At 52.0% G+C, this 21,805-nt stretch overlaps 1 protein-coding gene across 1 annotated transcript in view; it reads right to left on the reverse strand.

The window, feature by feature from the left end:
- LOC119969072 (NXPE family member 3-like) overlaps positions 1–21,805 on the reverse strand; it is a 71,182-nt gene that overhangs the window by 23,291 nt on the left and 26,086 nt on the right. The window contains exons 3-4 of the mRNA XM_038802276.1: positions 21,022–21,095; positions 13,487–13,696 (exon numbers count right to left, since the gene is read on the reverse strand). Of these exons, the coding sequence (XP_038658204.1) occupies positions 13,487–13,696; positions 21,022–21,095 (284 nt within the window). The remainder of the gene's footprint in view (positions 1–13,486; positions 13,697–21,021; positions 21,096–21,805) is intronic.

Here is a 21,805-nt window from a genome sequence, read left to right on the forward strand (position 1 = left end):
GAGGCAAGTCATATGAAGAGTTAATGACTACTTTGCAAGAACATTTCTCTTCCCGTCCATTGCTAATAGCTGAAACATACAGCTTTCACCGTCAGTGCGCAGGAAGAAGGGGAAAACATTTCACCGTTTGTTGCATCACTGTGAAAGCTAGCTAAGTTCTGCAAATTTGGTCTGTCTTTGGATGATACACTTTGCGGCCGATTAGTTTGTTGCCTCAGGAATGAAGCCATTCAAAGGAACTTGTTGACTGAAGGCATTACCCCTAAAGTCTGCTGTAGAAATCATATTGTCCATGGAACTTGCAGTGAGAGAAGCTTCACTAATTGGATTTCGAGCTAATGTCCATAAAATGGAGTCTGTGAGAAGGAGGTCCACCAACAATCTCCCATGCCATCGCTGCTACCAAGTGAGACATATGGCTGGAGATCGTTGGATCAAGGAGAACAAATGCAAAAATTGTGGTAAAGTTGGTCACATTGCCAAGGCATGTTGGTCACGCCAACCTTCAACAGCAAAAAAGAAGCGTACAAAGAAAAATATTGCAAGTGAGTTTACCAGTTAAGTGATTCACTGAAGACTCACCAAGTACCAATGTGTCAAGTCAGCTTTTTGAATTTAAGCTCAGCATTGTAGCAGTACAAGGAGGCCAGCAACGATTTTGGGTGTATCAAAAGTTAAATGGGAACATTACTAAGCTGGAAGTGGATGGGGGCGTGCAGTCTCACTTATACCTGAAATTGATATAGCGTCAGAGATTGAAGCATCTGTCATTTCTGATATGGTCTTGAAGACATATACCAAGGAGCTCATGCCAATGAAGAGGTTCCTCAGGGTGACTATGGAAGTTAATCAGCAGAAAGTAGAGTTGCCTCTGAACATTGATAAGGTTAAATTGGGCTATCATGAACCAACTTGTTGATTCTACGAGTGATCTTCAACCACTTCTGAAAAAGTATGCAAAACTATTCTTGGAGTCACTTGGATCCATGACTGGGGTCGAAATGAAACTCAAGAAGGCAGACGGTGTGCCGAAGTGTTTGAAAGTGCATACCATACCCTATGCCAGTATTTTTCAAAATTATTGTCCGGGACCCATTTTTGCCAACCAGTCTACCTTCAGTACCCACGCCGACCAAACTTCACTTTCACATGTCATGTTCACTTACCTTTAATGTGAAAGGGGAGCCTTCTTGGCCCTCAAGGTCTCACTCCAATCAGTTCACAGGTGGAGAAGACAATGCACATATCAGGTGCAAACTTCAGCCAATTCCTTTGTGCCATCTCCATCTTTGTGAGAACAGAAAATCCAACCTCGCACATGCAGTTTGTCTGAAGGGTACTCAGCACTGGATAATCCTGGGAGATGTTACTCCAGAATTCTGACAGCCTCATGGGTTTGTGGCATGTTTTTAATGTGCTTTCACAGGTCAGGTACAGCAACATAGTCTTTTCATTTGGAGGCAGCTGTAAGTTAACTCTGGGGCCTCAATCTCAGAAGGAACTTTTGACCCACCACTTCCCTTTAAAATCTGCAACTTCTCTAATTTGCCAGTACCTCCCTGCATATAACACACATAGCTTTGCATCCTTATTTACATTGGCACAATTGACAAAACCATACCTCAAGACATAATTTGTATACTGCATTGTTACCAAGTTACATTTCTTCTTTGTAGGCTGTTAACCAGAGGCCTGGAGCTCTGTACAGAGCTAATATTAGTACTGCTCTGTCCTGCCCTGGAATTCCCTGAGCAGTTCTCTGCAGCAGATTCTGTTGTGAGATCCTGTCCACTGGGGTACACTGGGCTGGATTCTCCATTTTGGAGAATATGGGGCGCGATTCTCCCAAAACGGGAGAAATCGTAAAGCTGCCGTAAAACCCGGGCGGGTTTTACGGCAGCGCGCCCCTTCCCGACCGGGGACCGATTCTGGTCCCCGGTCGGGGCTAGCAGCCCGACGCCGTAGGCTCCGGCAAGACGGGCTTAACGAAAATCGTTAAGCCCGCTTGCCAGAGTTAGCGCCGGCTGACGCGTCATATGACGTCAGCCGCGCATGCGCAGTTTGGAAGACTCCAACCCGCGCATGCGCGGGTGACGTCATCGCGTTTTTGCGCGAAACCCGCGCATGCGCGGGCCGGGTTGCCCCTCAGCCGCCCCGCGAATGAATACTGCGGGGCGGCGGAAGGACAAGTAGTGCGCGGGCATCGGGCCCGCTGCCCGCGATCGGTGCCCACCGATCGCGGGCCCATGGCACCCTTGGCACGACCGTGGTACGGCCGTGCCAATCGGTGCCATGGTTATTAATAGCGAGTTTGTGATGCCGTTTTTACGAACGGCAAGACCAGGTGTGTTTGCCGTTCGTAAAAACGGCGGAAAGGGCTGGGACTTCGGCCCATCTAACAGCTGAGAATCGCTGCCGGCCGTAAAAAAACGGCGGCAGCGATTCGGGTCGGGACTTCGGCGGGGGGGGGGGGGAGAATAGCGGGAGGGCGGCAAAAATGTCGGGAAGGCCCTCCCGCTATTCTCCCACCCGTCGCGGGGGGGCGGAGAATTTCGCCCATGTTGTCCTGCTCAAGCGGAATTTGCACCACTTTTACGATCCGCTTGGAGTCATAACGTGGGATGCAATTCAGTGTACCCCGGCATGCAAATTTCTGCATGGCGTGGTATATGAGAGATTCTCAGGGAATCCCGCTAATGGGCTGCCACGTTGACCGGTCAGCCCAATAGCGAGGCCAGCATCCCACTCAAACACCGCAAATCGACCCAACCCGACCCCCCTCACACCGCAAATCAACCCTGACCCCCCCCCCGCACTGCAAATCAGCCCTGACACCCCCCCCGCACCGCAAATCAGCCCTGACCCCCCCCACACCGCAAATCGACCCAACCCGCCCCCCCTCGCACCGGAAATCAACCCTGACCCCCCCCCAAACCGCAAATCAGCCCTGACCCCCCCAAACCGCAAATCAGCCCTGACACCCATCCCGCACCGCAAATCAGTCCTGACCCCCCCCGCACCGCAAATCAACCCTGACCCCCCACACTGCAAATCAGCCCTGACACCCCCCCCCCCCGCACCGCAAATCAGCCCTGACCCCCCCCGCACCGCAAATCGACCCAACCCGCCCCCCCTCGCACCAGAAATCAACCCTGACCCCCCCCAAACCGCAAATCAGCCCTGACCCCCCCAAACCGCAAATCAGCCCTGACACCCACGCCGCACCGCAAATCAATCCTGACCCCCCCGCACCGCAAATCAGCCCTGACACCCACCCCCCACCGCAAATCAGCCCTGACACCCCCCCCGCACCACAAATCAGCCCTGACCCCCCGCGCACCGCAAATCAGCCCTGACCCCCCCACCGCAAATCAGCCCTAACCCCCGCCGCACCGCAAATCAGCCCTGACGCACCCCCCGCACCGCAAATCAGCCCTGACCCCCCCCCGCACCGCAAATCAGCCCTAACCCCCGCCACACCGCAAATCAGCCCTGACCCCCCCCCACCGCAAATCAGCCCTGACACCCCCCCCGCACTGCAAATCAGCCCTGACCCCTCCCCTGCACCGCAAATCAGCCCTGACCCCCCCACCGCAAATCAGCCCTGACACCCCCCACCGCAAATCAGCCCTAACCCCCGCCGCACCGCAAATCAGCCCTGACCCCCCACACCGCAAATCAGCCCTGACACCCCCCCCCACACCGCAAATCAGCCCTGACCCCTCCCCTGCACCGCAAATCAGCCCTGACCCCCCCCCACCGCAAATCAGCCCTAACCCCCGCCGCACCGCAAATCAGCCCTAACCCCCCCCCGCACCGCAAATCAGCCCTGACCCCCCCACCGCAAATCAGCCCTAACCCCCGCCGCACCGCAAATCAGCCCTAACCCCCCCCCGCACCGCAAATCAGCCCTGACACCCCCACCGCAAATCAGCCCTAACCCCCGCCGCACCGCAAATCAGCCCTAACCCCCCCCCGCACCGCAAATCAGCCCTGACACCCCCACCGCAAATCAGCCCTAACCCCCGCCGCACCGCAAATCAGCCCTGACCCCCCCACCGCAAATCAGCCCTGACACCCCCCCCCCACACCGCAAATCAGCCCTGACCCCTCCCCTGCACCGCAAATCAGCCCTGACCCCCCCCCCCACCGCAAATCAGCCCTAACCCCCGCCGCACCGCAAATCAGCCCTAACCCCCCCCCGCACCGCAAATCAGCCCTGACACCCCCACCGCAAATCAGCCCTAACCCCCGCCGCACCGCAAATCAGCCCTGACCCCCCCCCCCCCCCCCCCCCCGCACCGCAAATTGGTCCCAACTCTCCCGCACCATAAATCGGCCCTGACACCCACACCATGCAGCAGTGCCCCCACACCCGGATTGCCTGGGGGCTCCCCCAACCTGCAATCACAGGCGTGACCTGACCAGCCCTCCTGGATCCCCTGGACTAGGAGGATCCATCCTTGCACCCTTGTAATAGAGGGACACCCCACAGGGACTCCTGGAAAGGGGAACACCCACAAGGTCCCACTGCCTAAAGGAAACTCCTCCACGTACAGAAACCCCCTCAGGAAAAGGGACCCCTGATTGGAAGCGAGAGAGAATTCCAGATGGAAGCAGTGGGAAACGTTATGGCCGGGATTCTCTGAGGCTCTGCCTTTGGCATGGGGGCGGAGAATGGGGCGTCAGACTCGCGATCAGGTCCAACGCCAGGACGTGATTCTCTGGCGACCGGAGAATCGGCACGTTGCCCGCGTGCGGTCGACCGTCCGAGTTCTCGCCGGTGTGGTTCACGGATGGTTCTATCCAGCGGGAGCTTGGCGTCGCTGGTGCGGTGGCCGTCCTGGTGGGGGACAGGGGGGGGGGGATCAATCTCCGGGGCAGGGGCCTACACGACGGCTAGGCCTGCGATCGTGGGCCATCGATCGGCGGGCACGTGCGATCTGGGGGGGCCTACCTTCTTCTGCGCTGGCTCGCTGTGAGGGTCCACCATTTCATGCGGGGCTGAGCAGAAGCGGCCACCGTGCGCATGCGGAGATCCGCGGCCAGCAGTGCAGGGCCGTGTATCGGCAGCTGGAGCAGCGCGGCTCACTCCGGGGCCACGCTGGCCCCTGTGGGCCACGGAATCGCTGGGCCAAGAGGCCCGTTGGCGCTGCCGTGAAACACTCCAGTGTTTATGCTGGAGTTAACACTTCGCCGCCGTTTTGAAGAATCCTATATCTGTAACACTTACTTTGCAGCTACACGGGACCGTTCCTGGAAGGAGAGCAGCTGTGACCTGCTTCTGATTCTCACAGATCCTCTATCTGCAGGCCAATCATAGCTTTTGACTTATGATCTGTGATTGACAGCTGGTAAAAACCATCTGCAGCTTTGACCCAGTCATATCTCTTCAGGCTTCAGTGGCTTAAGGCATTTGTAAATATTGCCCATAGCCAAGAGAGATAAGTCCAGTGAAATCACACGCTTGAGTGATTGGAACGCACTTAGTGTGCTTGCATCTCTTTGATGTTGCCAATGTTAAACTTTGGGGATGTCCTATGGGGGGGTCTCCCTATCACAAAGCTGGAAGGGGGAGCAGTGAGACGGGGGTCTCCCTATCACAGGGGTCCCTGGGGGGGTGGGGGGTGGGGGGGGCAGGTCAGTTCACTCTCGTACTTGGGGTTGGGGGGGTCACCAAGCTAATCCGGGGGTTTGGGCTGCTTTGCAGTGCCCCTTTTGGCCCACCATGAGGTGCACCATGCCAGGACCACGATGGTAGAGTCCACAAATGAACTGCATCCAGGTGCTTTCCAACCGCGGGGACGGGAGAATCATAGGTGGGCAGAGCTTAGGGCACTGAGCATACTAAAGAGATACAAATGGATCATTACGACCTATTTAATTACGTGCTCCTGCTGGCATGTGGCATTGAACTCGTTCACGCCATCAGCGGGGGTCAGATATGGCGTTCAGGTGGGCATCTAGCACCGATCCTGATTTTGCCCTGATGCTCGATTCTCCGTCCCATCAGGGAAGCATTCAGACATCCTGAGACAGAGAATCCAGCCCACTGTCTATAAGTGTTTCTGGCCCTTTCTTACTTGTAAGGAAATGATTCAACAGTCCTCTTGCCTTGCTCGCTTGCAGCTAGAAATTGGATGAAGTTCTCCTCCGTCATTTGGCGGCAAAAGCACACTTGATGTCAAGTATACTTGCAAGGTGTATGACCTGCACACTGCTGCCGCGTCTGGCTGGAAGACTGCGCACAGCTTCTTTTGCTTCTCATTTAAGAGGAAGCAGCGGCCAGCATTCTCAATAATAATGCTGGTAGCAGCCATTGGGTACATCTCCCATGATTGGGACCACCATGGGAACAGCTCACCCTCGCCGCGCCCAACTACGAATCACCCGCTGATCACGATCCGCACTTTGAAAAACCCTGCCCCATGCTATTCGTTATGGCATAGTGTGTTGGATCTGTGTTAAAGTGTTTGATTAAGTAAAAATGCCAGGGACACTAAAGGAGTAAAGAAGGAGTGGTGTTGTGTATCAGAGTAACACTATTGACTGGTGTATTGTCACGTGTAACGCAAATACGTCATTGGAGCATTTCCCGGGCTTTTGTGGAGTTCACCATTATACCCTGCTTGAGCAGCATCTTGTAAATAAACTTCTGAAACTACGTTATGCGAACTGGATGTGTGCCATCTCTGATTCTTTCTCTTTGCGACTAAAACAAAGAATATAACACCGAGTCATATCATATTGCAAAGGCAGCCTGGAGGTTTGGGAAACTTTTAAAGACCAACAAAGAGTTACTAAAAAAGTAATAAAAAGAGCAAATGTGAATTATGAAAGAGATCTGGCACAAAATATAAAAACGGAAAACAAAAGATTCTATTTAGCTATATCCGGATTAGCTATTTAGCTAGAGAGTAGCTAAAGTCAATGTTGACCCCATAGAGGACAAGACTGGGGAGTTAATAATAGGGAACACAGAAATGGCAGAGGCATTAAATTGCTATTTTGCCTCGGTTTTCACAGTGGAGGACACTAGAACCATCCCAACAATAACAGGTAATGCTGAGCTTGTTTAAAAGGAGGAAGCTAAAACAATCATGATCGCTAGAAAACAAGTACTGAGGAAAATATTGGGATTAAAGGCAGACAAGTCCTTAGGGCCTCATAACGTACATCCTAGGGTCTTTAAGGAAATGGCAACAGACAGAGTGGAGACATTGGTTATAATATTCCAAAATTGCCTGGATTCTGGAAAGGTTCCAAGGGATTGGAAAAAGGCTAATGTAATGCCCCTGTGCAAAATGGGAGAAAAGTAGAAACTGGAACTAAAGACCAGTTAGCTTACCGTCTGTCATTGGAAAATTGTTGGAATCCATTATTAAGGAAATAGTAATGGGGCATTTGGAAAGTCAAAATGCATTTAATCACAGTCAGCATGGTTTTATGAAGGGTAAATCATGTTTGACTAATTTGCTAGATGATGGAACCATCAATTTACCAGACACGTGTCTTCCGATATGAATATAGGCTTTAATCAACTTACTACAGAGCCAGCCTGTTACCCGTTGATGAACTCTCGGCGAACTGCAGGCTGACTCTGGACAAGGGTATTTATACAGCAGCACAAGGGGGAGGAGTTGTGGGCGGAGCCAAGGGTGGAGCCCTGTACAAGCTCCTGAGCATTCTCAGAGCTACTCCCCCTGGTGTTCGGATAACGCTACTGCGCTTACAAAGATATAGTGTGAATTACTAAGTTACATTCATCACATTCACCCCATGCAAAAAAAATCAAGTCCGGCGGGGGTGGTGGTTTACAAAGTCAGTCTGTCCGGTGGTCGAACTGTCCGCTGTGATCTGCGGAGCACCGGGGTTGCAGCCTCTTGCGGTGGCTGGATGGGTGTTGTGTGCTGGGGTACGATGGCGGACTCCAGGGAGGGTTGTATCCGAGCTTCATACTTTCCTGGTTCGACCGGGGACTGGGGGCGCTGGGGGCTGGCCGGCGCGGGTGCGCGGGACTGGTGGAGCGAGCTCGTGGGCTCGGGAGTGCAAGGGGGCGGCAGCATGGGGTGTAGGGTGAGAGGTCCTTCTGTGGGGGTAGAGGGGGCACTGGATCCGGCGGGTGCCAGATCCCGGAGGGATACAGTGTCCTGACGGCCGTCAGGGAACTCGACGAATGCGTACTGGGGGTTGGAGTGGTGCAGGCGCATCTTTTCAACAAGGGGGTCGGTTTTGTGTGCCCTGACGTGTTTCCTCAGAAGTACGGGACCCGGCGTCCTCAGCCATGCCGGAAGTGAGACCCCCATGGTAGTGCCCCTGGAAAAAATGAAGAGCCTCTCGTGGGGGGTCTGATTGGTCGCTGTGCACAAAAGGAACCTAATAGTGTGGAGCGCGTCTGGGAGGACTTCCTACCACTGGGAGACTTGGAGCTTTCTAGACCGGAGGGTCAGTAGGAAGGTCTTCCAGACCGTCGCGTTCTCCCTCTCCACCTGCCCGTTCCCCCTGGGGTTGTAGCTGGTAGTCCTGCTCGAGGCAATGCCCTTGTCGAGCAGGTACTGACGCAGCTCGTTGCTCATGAAGGACGAACCCCGGTTGCTGTGTACGTAGCTGGGGAAACCAAACAGGATGAAGATGCTATGCAGGGCCCTAATAACTGTGTGGGAGGTCATGTCGGGGCACGGGATAGCAAATGGGAAACGGGAGAACTCATCTACGACGTTTAGAAAGTAAACGTTCTTGTTAGTTGAGGGGAGTGGCCCTTTGAAATCAATCGCGAGGCGTTCAAAGGGCTTAGAAGCCTTGACCAGTTGGGCCCTGTCTGGTCTATAAAAGTGCGGTTTGCACTCCGCACAGATCGGGCAGTCCCTGGTGACCGCTTTTACCTCCTCGTTGGAGAAAGGCAGGTTTCGGGCTCTGATGTAGTGGGCAAGCCGGGTGACCCCCGGGTGGCAGAGGTCATTGTGGATGACTTTCAATCGGTCAATCTGCGCGCTGGCGCATGTCCCGCGGGATAGGGCATCCGGAGGCTCGTTGAGCTTCCCGGGTCGATACTTAATATCATAATTGTAGGTGGAGAGTTCGATCCTCCACCTCAGAATTTTGTCGTTTTTAATTTAGCCCCTTTGCGAGTTGTCAAACATGAAGGCAACCGATCTTTGGTCGGTGATGAGGGTGAACCTCCTACCTGCGAGGTAGTACCTCCAGTGACGGATAGCCTCCACAATGGCTTGTGCTTCTTTCTCGACTGAGGAGTGTCGGAGTTCTGAAGCGGAGAGGGTACGGGAGAAAAATGCGACTGGTCTCCCTGCCTGGTTTAATGTGGCTGCTAGAGCTACCTCTGAGGCATCGCTCTCAACCTGGAAAGGGACGGATTCATCCACCGCCTGCATGGCTGCTTTGGTGATGTCCTCCTTGATGCCGTCGAAGGCCTGGCGTGCCTCGGCTGACAGGGGAAATCGTGTGGTCCTAAAGAGTGGGCGGGCTTTGTCCGCATATTGAGGGACCCACTGGGCGTAGTAGGAGAAGAAGCCCAAGCACCGTTTGAGGGCCTTGGGGCAATGGGGGAGGGGGAGTTCTAAGAGTCCGGGCATACGGTCCGGGTCTGTGCCCAGGACTCCGTTTTCCACGACATAGCCGAGGATGGCTAGTCTGGTTGTGCGGAAAACGCATTTCTCCTTGTTATACGTGAGATTCAGTTTCTGTGCCGTCTGGAGAAAACGGTGGAGGTTGGCGTCGTGGTCCTGCTGGTCATAGCCGCAGATGGTGACATTGTCCAAGTACGGAAATGTGGCCCGCAGCCCGTACTGGCCCACCATTTGGTCCATTGCTCGTTGGAACACCGAGACCCCATTAGTGACGCCGAAAGGGACCCGGAGGAAATGGAAGAGGCGGCCATTGGCCTCGAATGCCGTGTAGTGGAGGTCCTCCGGGCAGATTGGGAGCTGGTGGTATGCAGACTTCAGATCCACCGTGGAAAAGAGCCGGTACTGGGCGATCTGGTTTACCATGTCTGCAATCCTGGGGAGGGGATACGCGTCGAGGAGCGTAAATCTATTTATGGTCTGACTATAGTCGACAACCATGCGGAATTTTTCCCCGGTCTTAACGACCACCACCTGAGCTCTCCAGGGACTATTGCTGGCCTCTATAATCCCCTCACTGAGAAGCCTTCGGACCTCTGCTCTGATAAATACCATATCCTGCAGGCTATACCGCCTGCTACGAGTGGCTACGGGTTTACAGTCCTTTGTAAGATTAGCGAAGAGAGGAGGGGGGGGGATTCGCAGCGTAGCGAGGCTGCAGATAGTGAGTGGGGGCAGGGGCCCGCCGAAGCTGAGGGTGAGGCTCTTAAGGTTACATTGAAAGTCTCGGCCTAATAAGAGTGGCGCGCAGAGGTCGGGCAAAACGTAGAGTTTGAATTTTGAGTAGCTAGCACCTTGGATTGTGAGTGTCGCGGCGGTGCGTCCCTGGATCTAGACCGAATGGGAGCCTGAAGCGAGCGAGATAGTTTGCCGCATGGGGAAAACGGGGAGCGAACAGTGTCTTACCAGGTCTGGATGTATGAAGCTCTCAGTGCTCCCGGAGTCGAAGAGGCATGGCGTTTTGTACCCGTTGATTTTGACCTCTGTCATCGAATTTCGCAGATGCTTCGGGCATGATTGGTCCAGAGTGACTGCGCTGAGTTGCGGGTAGTTGGCGGCTCGATCAGCTGTGCTGGAGTGGCCCCGTGATGACTGCCGTCTGAGTTCATAGTCGTACTCTTCCGATGAGTTGTCCGAGCGTGGAGATGCAGGTCGGGCCCGTGGATCGCACGTGGCGGGCGGCGAGGAAGATGGCGTCCAAGATGGCGGCCTCCATGAGTCGCAAGTGGCCGGCCGCATGGTGGAGGTTTGCCAAGATGGCGGCCCCCATGGATCGCATGTGGCGGGAGGGAGTGGAGTCGGGGCATAGGCCGCAGCGTTTCAGGCCCCGTGGGCCTGCGGGTGTGGGGACCGATTACTTTGTTGCAAGCTGGGGCCCTTTTAGCGAGGCACACTCTTGCGTAGTGGCCTTTCCGCCCGCAGCTGCTGCAAGTCGCGTTGCAGGCCGGGCAGTGCTGCCGCGGGTGCTGATTCTGGCAGGCTGGAGCAGTATAGTGGCTGGCCGGAGCAGCATAGTGGCTGGCTGGGGCAGCATGGTGGCTGGGTGGCCGCGTAGCACAGGCCTGGGGGAGTCGCTGGTCGGGGGCCCATGATTGGGTCGCGGTGTCCACGGGGAACGAGTTAAGGCTGCGGAAGGAGACCTCCATCGTGGTCGCAGCTTCCACAGTTGTTACGAAGTCTTGGGCCCCCTTTTCCAGCAGTCGTTGGCGCACATAATTAGACCTGAGGCCCGCTACAAAAACATCGCGTACAGCAAGTTCTCTGTGTTCAGCCACGGTAACCGCTTGATAATTACAGTCATTTGACAAATTATTGAGTTCCCTTAAAAATTCGGCGAGTGATTCTGTAGGCTGCTGGTGGCGAGTCGTGAACACATGGCGAGCGTAAACTTCGTTAATGGGCCTTACATATATCTTATCGAGTACCGCTAGCGCTGCAGTATATGAACCGGCCGAGTTTAGTTGCGTAGAGATTCGGTGGCTCACCCTCGCGTGCAGTAGATTTAACTTCTGTTCCTCTGTCGTTTTGGCTGTGCTTGCTTCTGCCAGGTAGGCCTTAAAGCACCGCAGCCAGTAGGAGAAGATTTCTTTTGCCTCTGCATCCTGTGGTTCGAGTTTCAGGCGTCCAGGCTTGAGGGCCGATTCCATGATCGGTCTTGACTGTTTTAAGTTGATTAAATTGATGGAACCATCAATTCACCAGACACGTGTCTTCCGATATGAATATAGGCTTTAATCAACTTACTACAGAGCCAGCCTGTTACCCGTTGATGAACTCTCGGTGAACTGCAGGCTGACTCTGGACAAGGGTATTTATACAGCAGCACAAGGGGGAGTAGTCGTCGGCGGAGCCAAGGGTGGAGCCCTGTACAAGCTCCTGAGCATTCCCAGAGCTACTCCCCCTAGTGGTCTGATAACGCTACTGCGCTTACAAAGATACAGTGTGAATTACCATGCTACATTCACCACACTAGAGTTCTTCAAATATGTAAAAAGCTGGAAGTCACACTCTCTCTCTCTGCTGCTCTTTCTCTCTCAGCCAGGCAATATCTAAAACCTCCAAGCCAGTTCTGTGAAGGCCCCCACAACCCAAAGATGTGCTGGTTAGGTGGATTGGCCACACCAAATTGCCCCTTAATTGGAAAAAATGAATTGGATACTCTAAATTTATTTTTTAAAAGTTCTGTGAAGGCTCTCCTAGTGAGAAAACAGACAGCACTCTGGTTTGTGCAGGGCATCTGGAGTAAGAAAACAAGCAGTCATTATCCAGGTCTGTAATTTTTTATCTCTCTCTCTGGAAGGATGGGAAGAGGTCAAACTGGGAGCATTCTTTAAAATACAACTGGCATTTGTCCACAGGAATCAGGCAAACAAAAGGCCTGCAAACTCTCAGATTTTGAGCCCCATAATATCTCAAGGAGGTAGAAGCTCCATCTGGTGGCCGTAATTGGAAGTGCATTGACCTGAATCCTGTGTAAATCTCCATCTGGTCGTGGAAGGATGGAATTGCACTGACCTGGAACTCTTGGGTAAAACACCATCCGGTGGTGAACGGCCGGAATTGCGCAAACCTGAACCTCTTCAGTAAACCGAGGGCGCTATTCTCCACTCCCCAGGCCAGGTGGGAGAATCGCGGGAGGGCCGCTCTGGCACCCCCCGTGATTCTCCCACCCACCCCCCCCAAAATGGCGTGACGCGTTTTGCGACACGCCGCTCGGAGAATCGCGGGTCGCCGTTTTTCACCTGCCGTTCCCGACCTGTTCACACCGGCGGCAACCACACCTGGTCGCTGCCGGTGTGAACATAGCGCAAAAGGTGAGTTTGGGGCCTGTGGGGGGCCGAGAGGGGATCGAGCACCACAGCCGTGCTCGGGAGGGGACTGGCCCGCGATCGGTACCCACCGATCGTCGGCCGGCGTCTCCAAGGGACGCACTCTTTCCCCTCCGCCGCCCCGCATGATCAAGCCGGCATGTCTTGCGGGGCAGCGGAGGGGAAGACGGCAACCGCGCATGCGCGGTTGACGACATTAGGCGTCGCCGGCCGCGTCATTCTCGGCACGCTGCCTTGACGCCAGCATCAAGGCCCGACGGCCGAGTTGCACGAAACGCCGCTCCCAGCCCCCCGGAGGGGGGGGAGAATAGGGAGCGAGGAGCGGCATAGTATCCAAGGGTGTGTAGGTTAGGGAGGGTTGCAGGGCTAGGGTGGGGGAGTGCGCACCAGTCAGGTGCTCTTTCAGATGGTCAGACTCGATGAAGTGAATGGCTTGTTCCGCGCTATAGGAATTCTGTGGTTCTACAATTAAGGCAGATTATATCAAAAAACATATGAGAAAAAGCGACACTTAACCTGGTACGAATGCTGTCAAATATTCAAACCATTGGCGTATTGTAGAATCTCCAAAAATGTAAAGTTTTTTCCCACGGAGACAGTCTGTTATACTTGCAGGACTGTTGAAGCGCCGAATGTCACAGCTTGATGACATCCATTGGTCCTGGTAATAAAACCCAGATGGTGAAAGCAGAGACCTTCCAGGGGCACATTTACCCAGACTTGTTCCTGAAAATAAAGAGAAAAGCATTTAAAAACACAAAAGTCATTTGCCACCGCCTGAAAAAATATGAGTCACCCAAGTCTTTTTCCAATTGGCCAATCACGGTTTGTAGAATATCCCAAAAGGCCTTCCATAATTACCAAAGACAGACCAGAAACTTAAGAGGCAAATAGTTAAAAGACAATACTGCGAGAAATATTCTGTCATTCCAGCTCTGGTCTGTAGCCACCGAAGTTGGCCATTTGGTTCGGGTGTTCGGGCCGGAAAGTGGAGCTGAGTCCACAAAAGATCAGCCATGATCTAATTGAATGGCAGAGCAGGCTCGAGGGGCCAGATGGCCTACTCCTGCTCCTAGTTCTTATGTTCTTATGTTCTTATTTCCCTGAATACAAAATGGAGGAACGCAAAGCATATAGGATAAAATGGACAATGTTTGCAGTGCCAGCAGGCTGCACCTAGCAGGTGTGGATTCTGTCTGCTAAGAAAGCAGACAGCACCGAAACGAACATTCCGCATACTAATGAGGCAATCACCAGGATAATTAGCATGTTAATGGAATGATTCCAGAGATAATGGACACAAATGGGGAAGCAACTGCAACATTGTAAAGGATACCAGACACTCAGGCACCAACAGGGTTTGAAAACAAAGAGCCTGAGAGCCCGCCCAGTAGCTAAGGAACAGCCTCAGTATTGGGGGGATTCAAACATATCGATTGGGAAGAGACCCAATAGATTCCAAGAAGGTAAGGGAGTCCGCCCAAAGGGGCGCGGATCCCTGGGACCTATAAAAGACAGGTCCCACACATGGTTCAGTCTTCTTGTCCAGCCCTCCCCTCTCTTTGACCAGCACTCCTCCGTGGACCAGCACCTCGACCAGCTTTTGCCAAGAAGACCTTGAACGAGAGAGAGGAGAGGGTTCGGACAGCAGCCGCCAGCAAGTAAGTGTCTCACAACGATCGCTACCAGAGATAGACACTCCTGACCCCTTTTAACTTATACCAACCTGAAGTCTGCAGACCAGAGCAGAGCAAGAGGCCTTGTTCCCTGACCCGGCAGTTCCTTTGAGATAAGTATTAGTTTATTTAGCGGTAGGAATAGTTTAATCATCTTAGCGTGTGCATGGGTAGTTATTATAATTGTATTATAATAAACTCAGTTGTTTGAACTTACTAATTGGTGTATGGTTTTATTGCTTTGAACTTCACCTTGAACTTGTGGCGGTATCTTAATGATACCTGGCGACTCCAGAGCTAAGTAAAGAAACAGAGCCAAATTGAGTGTTAAGCACACTCACCCAGAATGACCAACAGGTCACCAAGACGTAAGGAAAATTATTAAGCCCTGGCAATGGTGCAATCTGAACTCGCAGATGATATAAAAGATCCCGTGATATAATTCAAAAAGGTATCAAGGAGTCCTCACTGGTATGCATCACCCAAGATCAGTAAAACAGATTATGTTGTCATCATGCATTTCTGTTGGTGGGACTATCTTTCTGCACAAGTCAGCTGCCACTCTTCCTGACGCTATGGAAGGATGAGGGAATTGGCTCAAAGAGCACCCCTCATTTTGTGATTTGTTGATTGATGCAATAAACTGAGCCAAACAAATTGGGAAGTTATCATAGAACATAGAACATAGAACAGTACAGCACAGAACAGGCCCTTCAGCCCTCGATGTTGTGCCGAGCAATGATCACCCTACTCAAACCCACGTATCCACCCTATACCCGTAACCCAACAACCCCCCCCTTAACCTTACTTTTTAGGACACTACGGGCAATTTAGCACGGCCAATCCACCTAACCCGCACATCTTTGGACTGTGGGAGGAAACCGGAGCACCCGGAGGAAACCCACGCACACACGGGGAGGACGTGCAGACTCCACACAGACAGTGACCCAGCTGGGAATCGAACCTGGGACCCTGGAGCTGTGAAGCATTTATGCTAACCACCATGCTACCGTGCTGCCCCATTCCATTTCATATTCCATTTGAAGAGTCAGTCAATCATTGCCAGGATCAAAGAGAGAATCATGACCGAGTCAATCAAAGATTTTCCGCTCCCAGCAAATATCTAGAGGTCCCAAAGAACAAATATGGTTGTGGACAACAGAAAGACAAAATTAGGATTGGCAGGAGCAAAGGTCGCATCAACCCAATACCAACAACTAATGTAACATGTAAAACATGGTCCATTGTGTGAACTGCTTGAGCATTTCTGAATTTATGGGATAATATGCCAACATAAATCACAATCATTTGAAAAGAAGAATGGGCAGTGTTGCAATTTTGATTCTGCTCAAGGTGTATCCTTTAATATTAACAGTATTTTCCATAAGTGAACCCTGCCCCATTGATAATCTGCAGTGTTTTATTGACTAGTGTCTACCTGATTAAGCAAGAGCCTGATCTTAGGACCACAGCACAAAGAACAGGCTGGGTCAATGTACAATGCTGTGAATAACACAAGGAACTCTCATTTGTTTCTCCTATTTCCAGTAGACAGGCCACAAATCTCTCTCGTGAAATGAAATCAATTGTCAACCCATTGAATGAGGTCAAAAGCACAAATTAAGACAGTGTCCAGCATTTGGCAAGTTTTATTCCAGATACAAAAGAGAAAACCACTTTGCTCAGAATTGTTATTCTAAGCTCAACCTCAAATTAGTCAACACAGTGGAAGACACAGTCTCCAGTGATGAAACATCATTGTTTGTTGGTGTTATAACGTGGAAGAATAATTTTTTGGTGACATCAAAACATTCTCCAGCACTTACAGAAGTACAATGAGTAACGCCAGCAGAGTTACTCATGAATAGAAGGTTGCATACCACACTTCCATATTTGGCAAAGAAGGAGGAGAATGCAGTGGTTCTACAGGAAATGCAAAGCATTAAAGCAAAACAAAAGCAGTTATATGATAGAGTGTCTAGAACTCTAGAAAGGAAGGAGTGAGGGCAGAAGAGCCCAGGAGAGGGGGAGGAGGAGAAAGAGGGGTAAGAAAAGTAGGGGGCGAAGGGTAGGCTTAGTCCGACTCCAGGAGGGGAGCCCACCACACTAGCGGGAAAGCTGGGGTCAGTAAATATGAGTGGGGGGGGGGGGGGTCCACCGGGGGAGTGCAGGGGCACACCCACATGGCATATACACAGTTGGCCGCCCCTGGACAAAGGGAAACCCCGAGTGCAGGGGCCCGTCCTCATGGTGAGCAAGGAGATCGCAGCCATCTTGGATGTGCCCCTAACAAAGGGAAACCCTGGAGTGCAGGGGCACATCTGCAAGGTAAATATGGTTAATCCTGCAGGAGGGGCGGGGGACAGAAACCCCCCTATTAGAATAGTCACCTGGAGCGTCAGGGGACATAACGGCCTAGTGAAAAGATCTAGAGTCTTCATCCACCTGAACAGTATGAAAACCGACATAGTCTTCCTCCAAGAGACGCACCTGAGGGAGAGGGACGGACTGCAGGTAAGAAAGAGTTGGGTGGGACAGACCTACCATTTTTGCTACTGGACGAGAGCTAGGGGAGTTAAAGAGGACAGAATTTACCGTGACGAGGGCGGTTACGGACCCAGGGGGACAGTACGTCATGGTCAGTGGTATCCTGGATCGGGCACCAGTGGTCCTTGTTAACATGTATGCTCCCAACTGGAATGACACAAAGTTGTTAAAGAGGACCATGGCGGAAATCCCCAACACTCACTAATCATGAGGGGGTCCTTAACTGTGTACAGGACCCACAGACGGACAGATCAAACCCCAAATCAGGGAAGACCTCAAATATGGTGAAATAACTAAGCGCGTTTATGGAACAGATGGGGCAGTGGACCTGCGTAGGTTCACACACCCAGGGGAGAAGGTGTTCTTCTCCTCCCAGGTATACAAGGTGTACACACGCATTGACTTTTTTGTGGTGGGTTAATCAATGCTTCCAGGGATAGTAAGTGCGGAATACTCCGCAATCGTTATCTCCGACCATGCTCCACACATGGACGTGAGGTTGGAGAGGGGACGTGCCCAACACTTCCCATGGAGGTTGGACACGGCCCTCCTTACCGACAAGGCTTTTTGCAAGAAAATATCACAGGCTATTGACAGTATGTTACCAATAACCAGAATGGGAAGGTCTCACCCTCCATGTTCTGGGAGGCGTGAAGGCTCTGGTCAGGGGGCGCTATTATCGCTTATAAAGCGCGCAGAGACAGGCAGGAGAGGGAGGCTAGGCAACAACTGGCCGACTCCATACTGGAGATGGACTGGCAATACTCCAAGGCCCCGACCTTGAGCTTCTGCGGGAGAGGAAAAAGCTACAGGAAAGTCCACCAGGAAAGCAGTGCATCAACTCAACCAGTCAGGAGAGATCATTTAGGAACAGGGAGACAAAGCTAGCCGCCTGCTGGCTCACCAGCTGGGAATGCAGGCAGCCACAAGGGAAATAGCATCAAATAGGGACAACAACGGCAGACTGATAGCAGAGCTGGAAAAGGACAATGAAGTATTAAGGCCTTCTACTGGGGCTGTACACCTCCGAGCCCCCCCGAAGGGGACTCGAGGATTAAATAGTTCCTCGATGGATTGGACATGCAAGTCATGGGAGAAGATAGGAAACGGGAGCTGGAAGCAGCATTAGAACTGGGAGAAGTCATGAAGAACATTTATTCCATGCAGGTGGGGAAGGAGCTCTGGCCAGAGGATTCCTGGTGGACCTCTGCAAAATATTTGTGGCAGTACTCCCGTACCTGCAGGAGATGTTCACAGATTCACTGTAGAGGGGCACCCTGCCCCAACGCTAGCACAAACCTCAATCTCGCTGATACACAAGAAAGACAAAGACCCGATTGAATGCAGGTCCTACAGGCCCAACCCACTGCTCAATATAGGTGCAAAAATACCGGCCAAGGGTTTGTCCAGGTGATTGGAGACCTGCGGATCCGAGGTGGTCGCAGAGGGCCAGATGGGCATTGTTAAGGGTAGGCAGCTAACATCGAAAATCAGGCGCCTGTTGAATGTGATAATGACCCCATCCAGGGAGAGAACACCTGAGGTGATCACCTTCCTGGGCCCAGAAAAGACCTTCGACAGAGTCGAGTGGAAGTATCTCATAGAGGTACTGGAACAGTTTGGGCTGGGAACAGGGTTCACCGCATAGGCTCCCATGGCGAGCGTGCGGACTAACACCACCAGCTCTAATTACTTCCAGCTCCACAGGGCACAAGGCAGGAATGCCCGCTGTCCCCGCTTCTGTTTGCCCTGGCAATTCGAGCCACTGGCAATCACCCTCAGAACGGGGAAAAATTGGAAGAGGATCCAGAGACAGAACAGAGAGCACAGAGTCTCCCTCTATGCGGATGACTTCCACCTCTACATTCCGGACCCCCAAAGCAGCATGGAGGGGATCATGATGCTCCTGAAAGAGCTACAAAATCAACCTGAGAAAAAGTGATATCTTTGCGGTGAACCCACAAGGGTGACTGACAGAGCTGGAGGGTCTGCCGTTCAAAAGTCCTGCAAAGAAAAAGAAACATGGGATGCCTGGCCCTCCCAAACCTGCAATACTACCACTGGGTGGCCGCAGCTGAAAGAGTGAGGGAATGGGTAAGGGAGCTGGAAGCAGGATGAGCAAGGATGGAGAAGGGTTCCTGCATAGGGACGTCCCTCCAAGCCCTTGCCACAACTGCATTCCCATCCCCACCAACCAAGCCCAGTGGTAATAGCCATGCTCCAGACATGAAACCAGTTCAGGCAACACTTTGGCCTGTCAGAAATGTTCACAATGGCCCCCATCTGCAACAATCACAGATTCACACCAGGCACAATGGACGCCACCTTTAAAAGGTGGAGTCAGAACTGGGGGACATTGGCAGTTAGCAATCTTTACATGGACGATAGACTAGTGATGCTAGAAGAACTGATGGAGAGGTTTCAATAGCCCAAAGATAATTAATTACGGCACATACAGGTCAAAAACATTCTCCGTAAGGAAACAATGATGCACCCACGGATGCCGGATCACTCACTGATAGAAGAGCTGTTGGACTCGAGCGACTTAGGGAGGGGGAACTGCGGGGACCTGTATGAGCAACTGTTACAGGAGGCAATGGAAAAATGAGAGGAAGAACTAGAGATAGAAATAGAGAGGCGACTCTGGAGAGAAGCACTGAACAGGGCAAACTCCACTTCCACATGCGTGAGGCTGAGCCTAATGCAACTAATGGTGGTGCGCAGAGTGCACCTCACCAGAACCCAAATCAGCAGGTTCTTCCCAGGGGTGGAGAACAAATGTGAATGGTGCCAGGGAGGCCTGGCCAACCATGCCCACATGCTCTGAGCCTGCCTCAGACCTGTTGGGTTCTGGGCAGCCTTCTTCGGAGCAATGTCTAAGATTGTGAGGGTGAGGGTGGAGCCAAGCCCAAAAGTGGCAATCTTCGGGGTATCAGACCTGCCAGAATTCTTCATGGGGAGGAGGGACAATGCCTCAGCCTTTGCCCCCCTAATCATCTGCCAAAGAATTCTACTCAGCTGGCGATCAGCAGCACCATCCAAAGTTGCAGACCGGCTGGCACACTTGTCGGAATTTCTCCAACTGGAAAAAATCAAATTCGCCATCCGAGGGTAGGAATAGGACTTCCACAAGACGCGGAAGTCATTCACTAACTCGTTCCAAGACCTGTAGCGAACAGCCAATAGAGTGGGGGGGAGGGGGCACAGACGATCGGTCGTCCTGTCGTAAAGGGAAGGGGGGAGGGGAGCGGAGGGGGGGGGGGGTGGGGGGGGGGGACCACATAAAATGACCGCAGGACACATGGGGCATAGCCACAGGGGACAGGCCCTAGGGCAAGCGGACAACTAGAGGGAGCAGCAATATGCTGGGAAATACAAGCTGGGGCCAACACTAGGTAGGGCAACTGAGGCAGATCGGCCAAGTGGGACCCACAGCCGTGGGATGGGCGGTGCAAAACGTGCAGATCTAACTATTCTCTTCTGTTTGCGTTTTGATTTTCTCGTTCTTTGGTCTATCTCTCTTTTGTAATTTTAATTTCGCCTTGGGTAATTTTGTTTGACATTATGTGCAGTTATGAGACTTGTAATTTAACATATAAACTGAAATGTGGAACATAAATATGTGAAAACCAATAAAAACATTTAAAAATCAGAACAATTATCTCACATTCTTGTCACTGCTAAAAACTTCCCCTTTTACAGCGAGCTTAAACTTTGCAGTATAGTAGTACCTGTAGCAAAGAATTACTCCAACATTCTTCTAATTTCTCCTCTCACACATTAAACCTCTCTTGTGATGGTCATTATAATAATTGAAATTTCGCTTACCTGTTTGAGGTGAAGGCTTTACAATCACATAACCAGCATCATTGGGTAATATAGGTTTCTTGACATTGACCCCACTGAAAATAGATGATGGTTGTCAGTTAAACAATTGTATCCATGAACGTTAACAAGTGAAAATGTCATATGGCAAGAAACCTAAAAATACAAGGGCAAGGGCATATTTTATTATTTGGAAGCAGAGTCAGCAACTCACCCCCTCCCAGACCCCTGAGCCATGACATATCCAAGAACTATTTCCTTTGTCAATGATTATCAAAACGTTTCATCACACCCCTGCCTGGCACAGGATGATTTACCATCGACCATGGTGGGATTTCAACCTGGGACCCCAGAGCATTACTGTAGGTTTGTGGTTGACCAGTTCAGTGAGCTCTACCACTCGGCCATATCAGGAACCCTGGCTAAGGGTCACCAGCTTCTTCTAGCCGGTCTCAGTCAGAACATTGATTGGTTATAGCTGTGAACAGGAAGCCCAATCCAGCTCATTTATAATCAGGGTTTCTTTCCTTAAATTGTCATCTTTGGGTGGTTCAACCAGTCTTACACTCATAGTTACACTACTCTGAGTGAGTTAGAACAAATAATACCATTTCTAACTTCAGCATAATAATAATAAACACTCAGATCAAGCTCTGCATGGAACACCGTCCACATTCCGGAGGCCCCCCCCCCCACCCCCCCCACCCCCAACCACCCTGACTAATCACATCCCTAGGGTATCTCCTTAACCCCACCCTAATCACCCAACCACATAATTTCCCCATCC

This window comes from Scyliorhinus canicula, chromosome 7 (assembly GCF_902713615.1).
Source record: "Scyliorhinus canicula chromosome 7, sScyCan1.1, whole genome shotgun sequence".
In the NCBI taxonomy this organism is placed as follows: domain Eukaryota; kingdom Metazoa; phylum Chordata; class Chondrichthyes; order Carcharhiniformes; family Scyliorhinidae; genus Scyliorhinus; species Scyliorhinus canicula.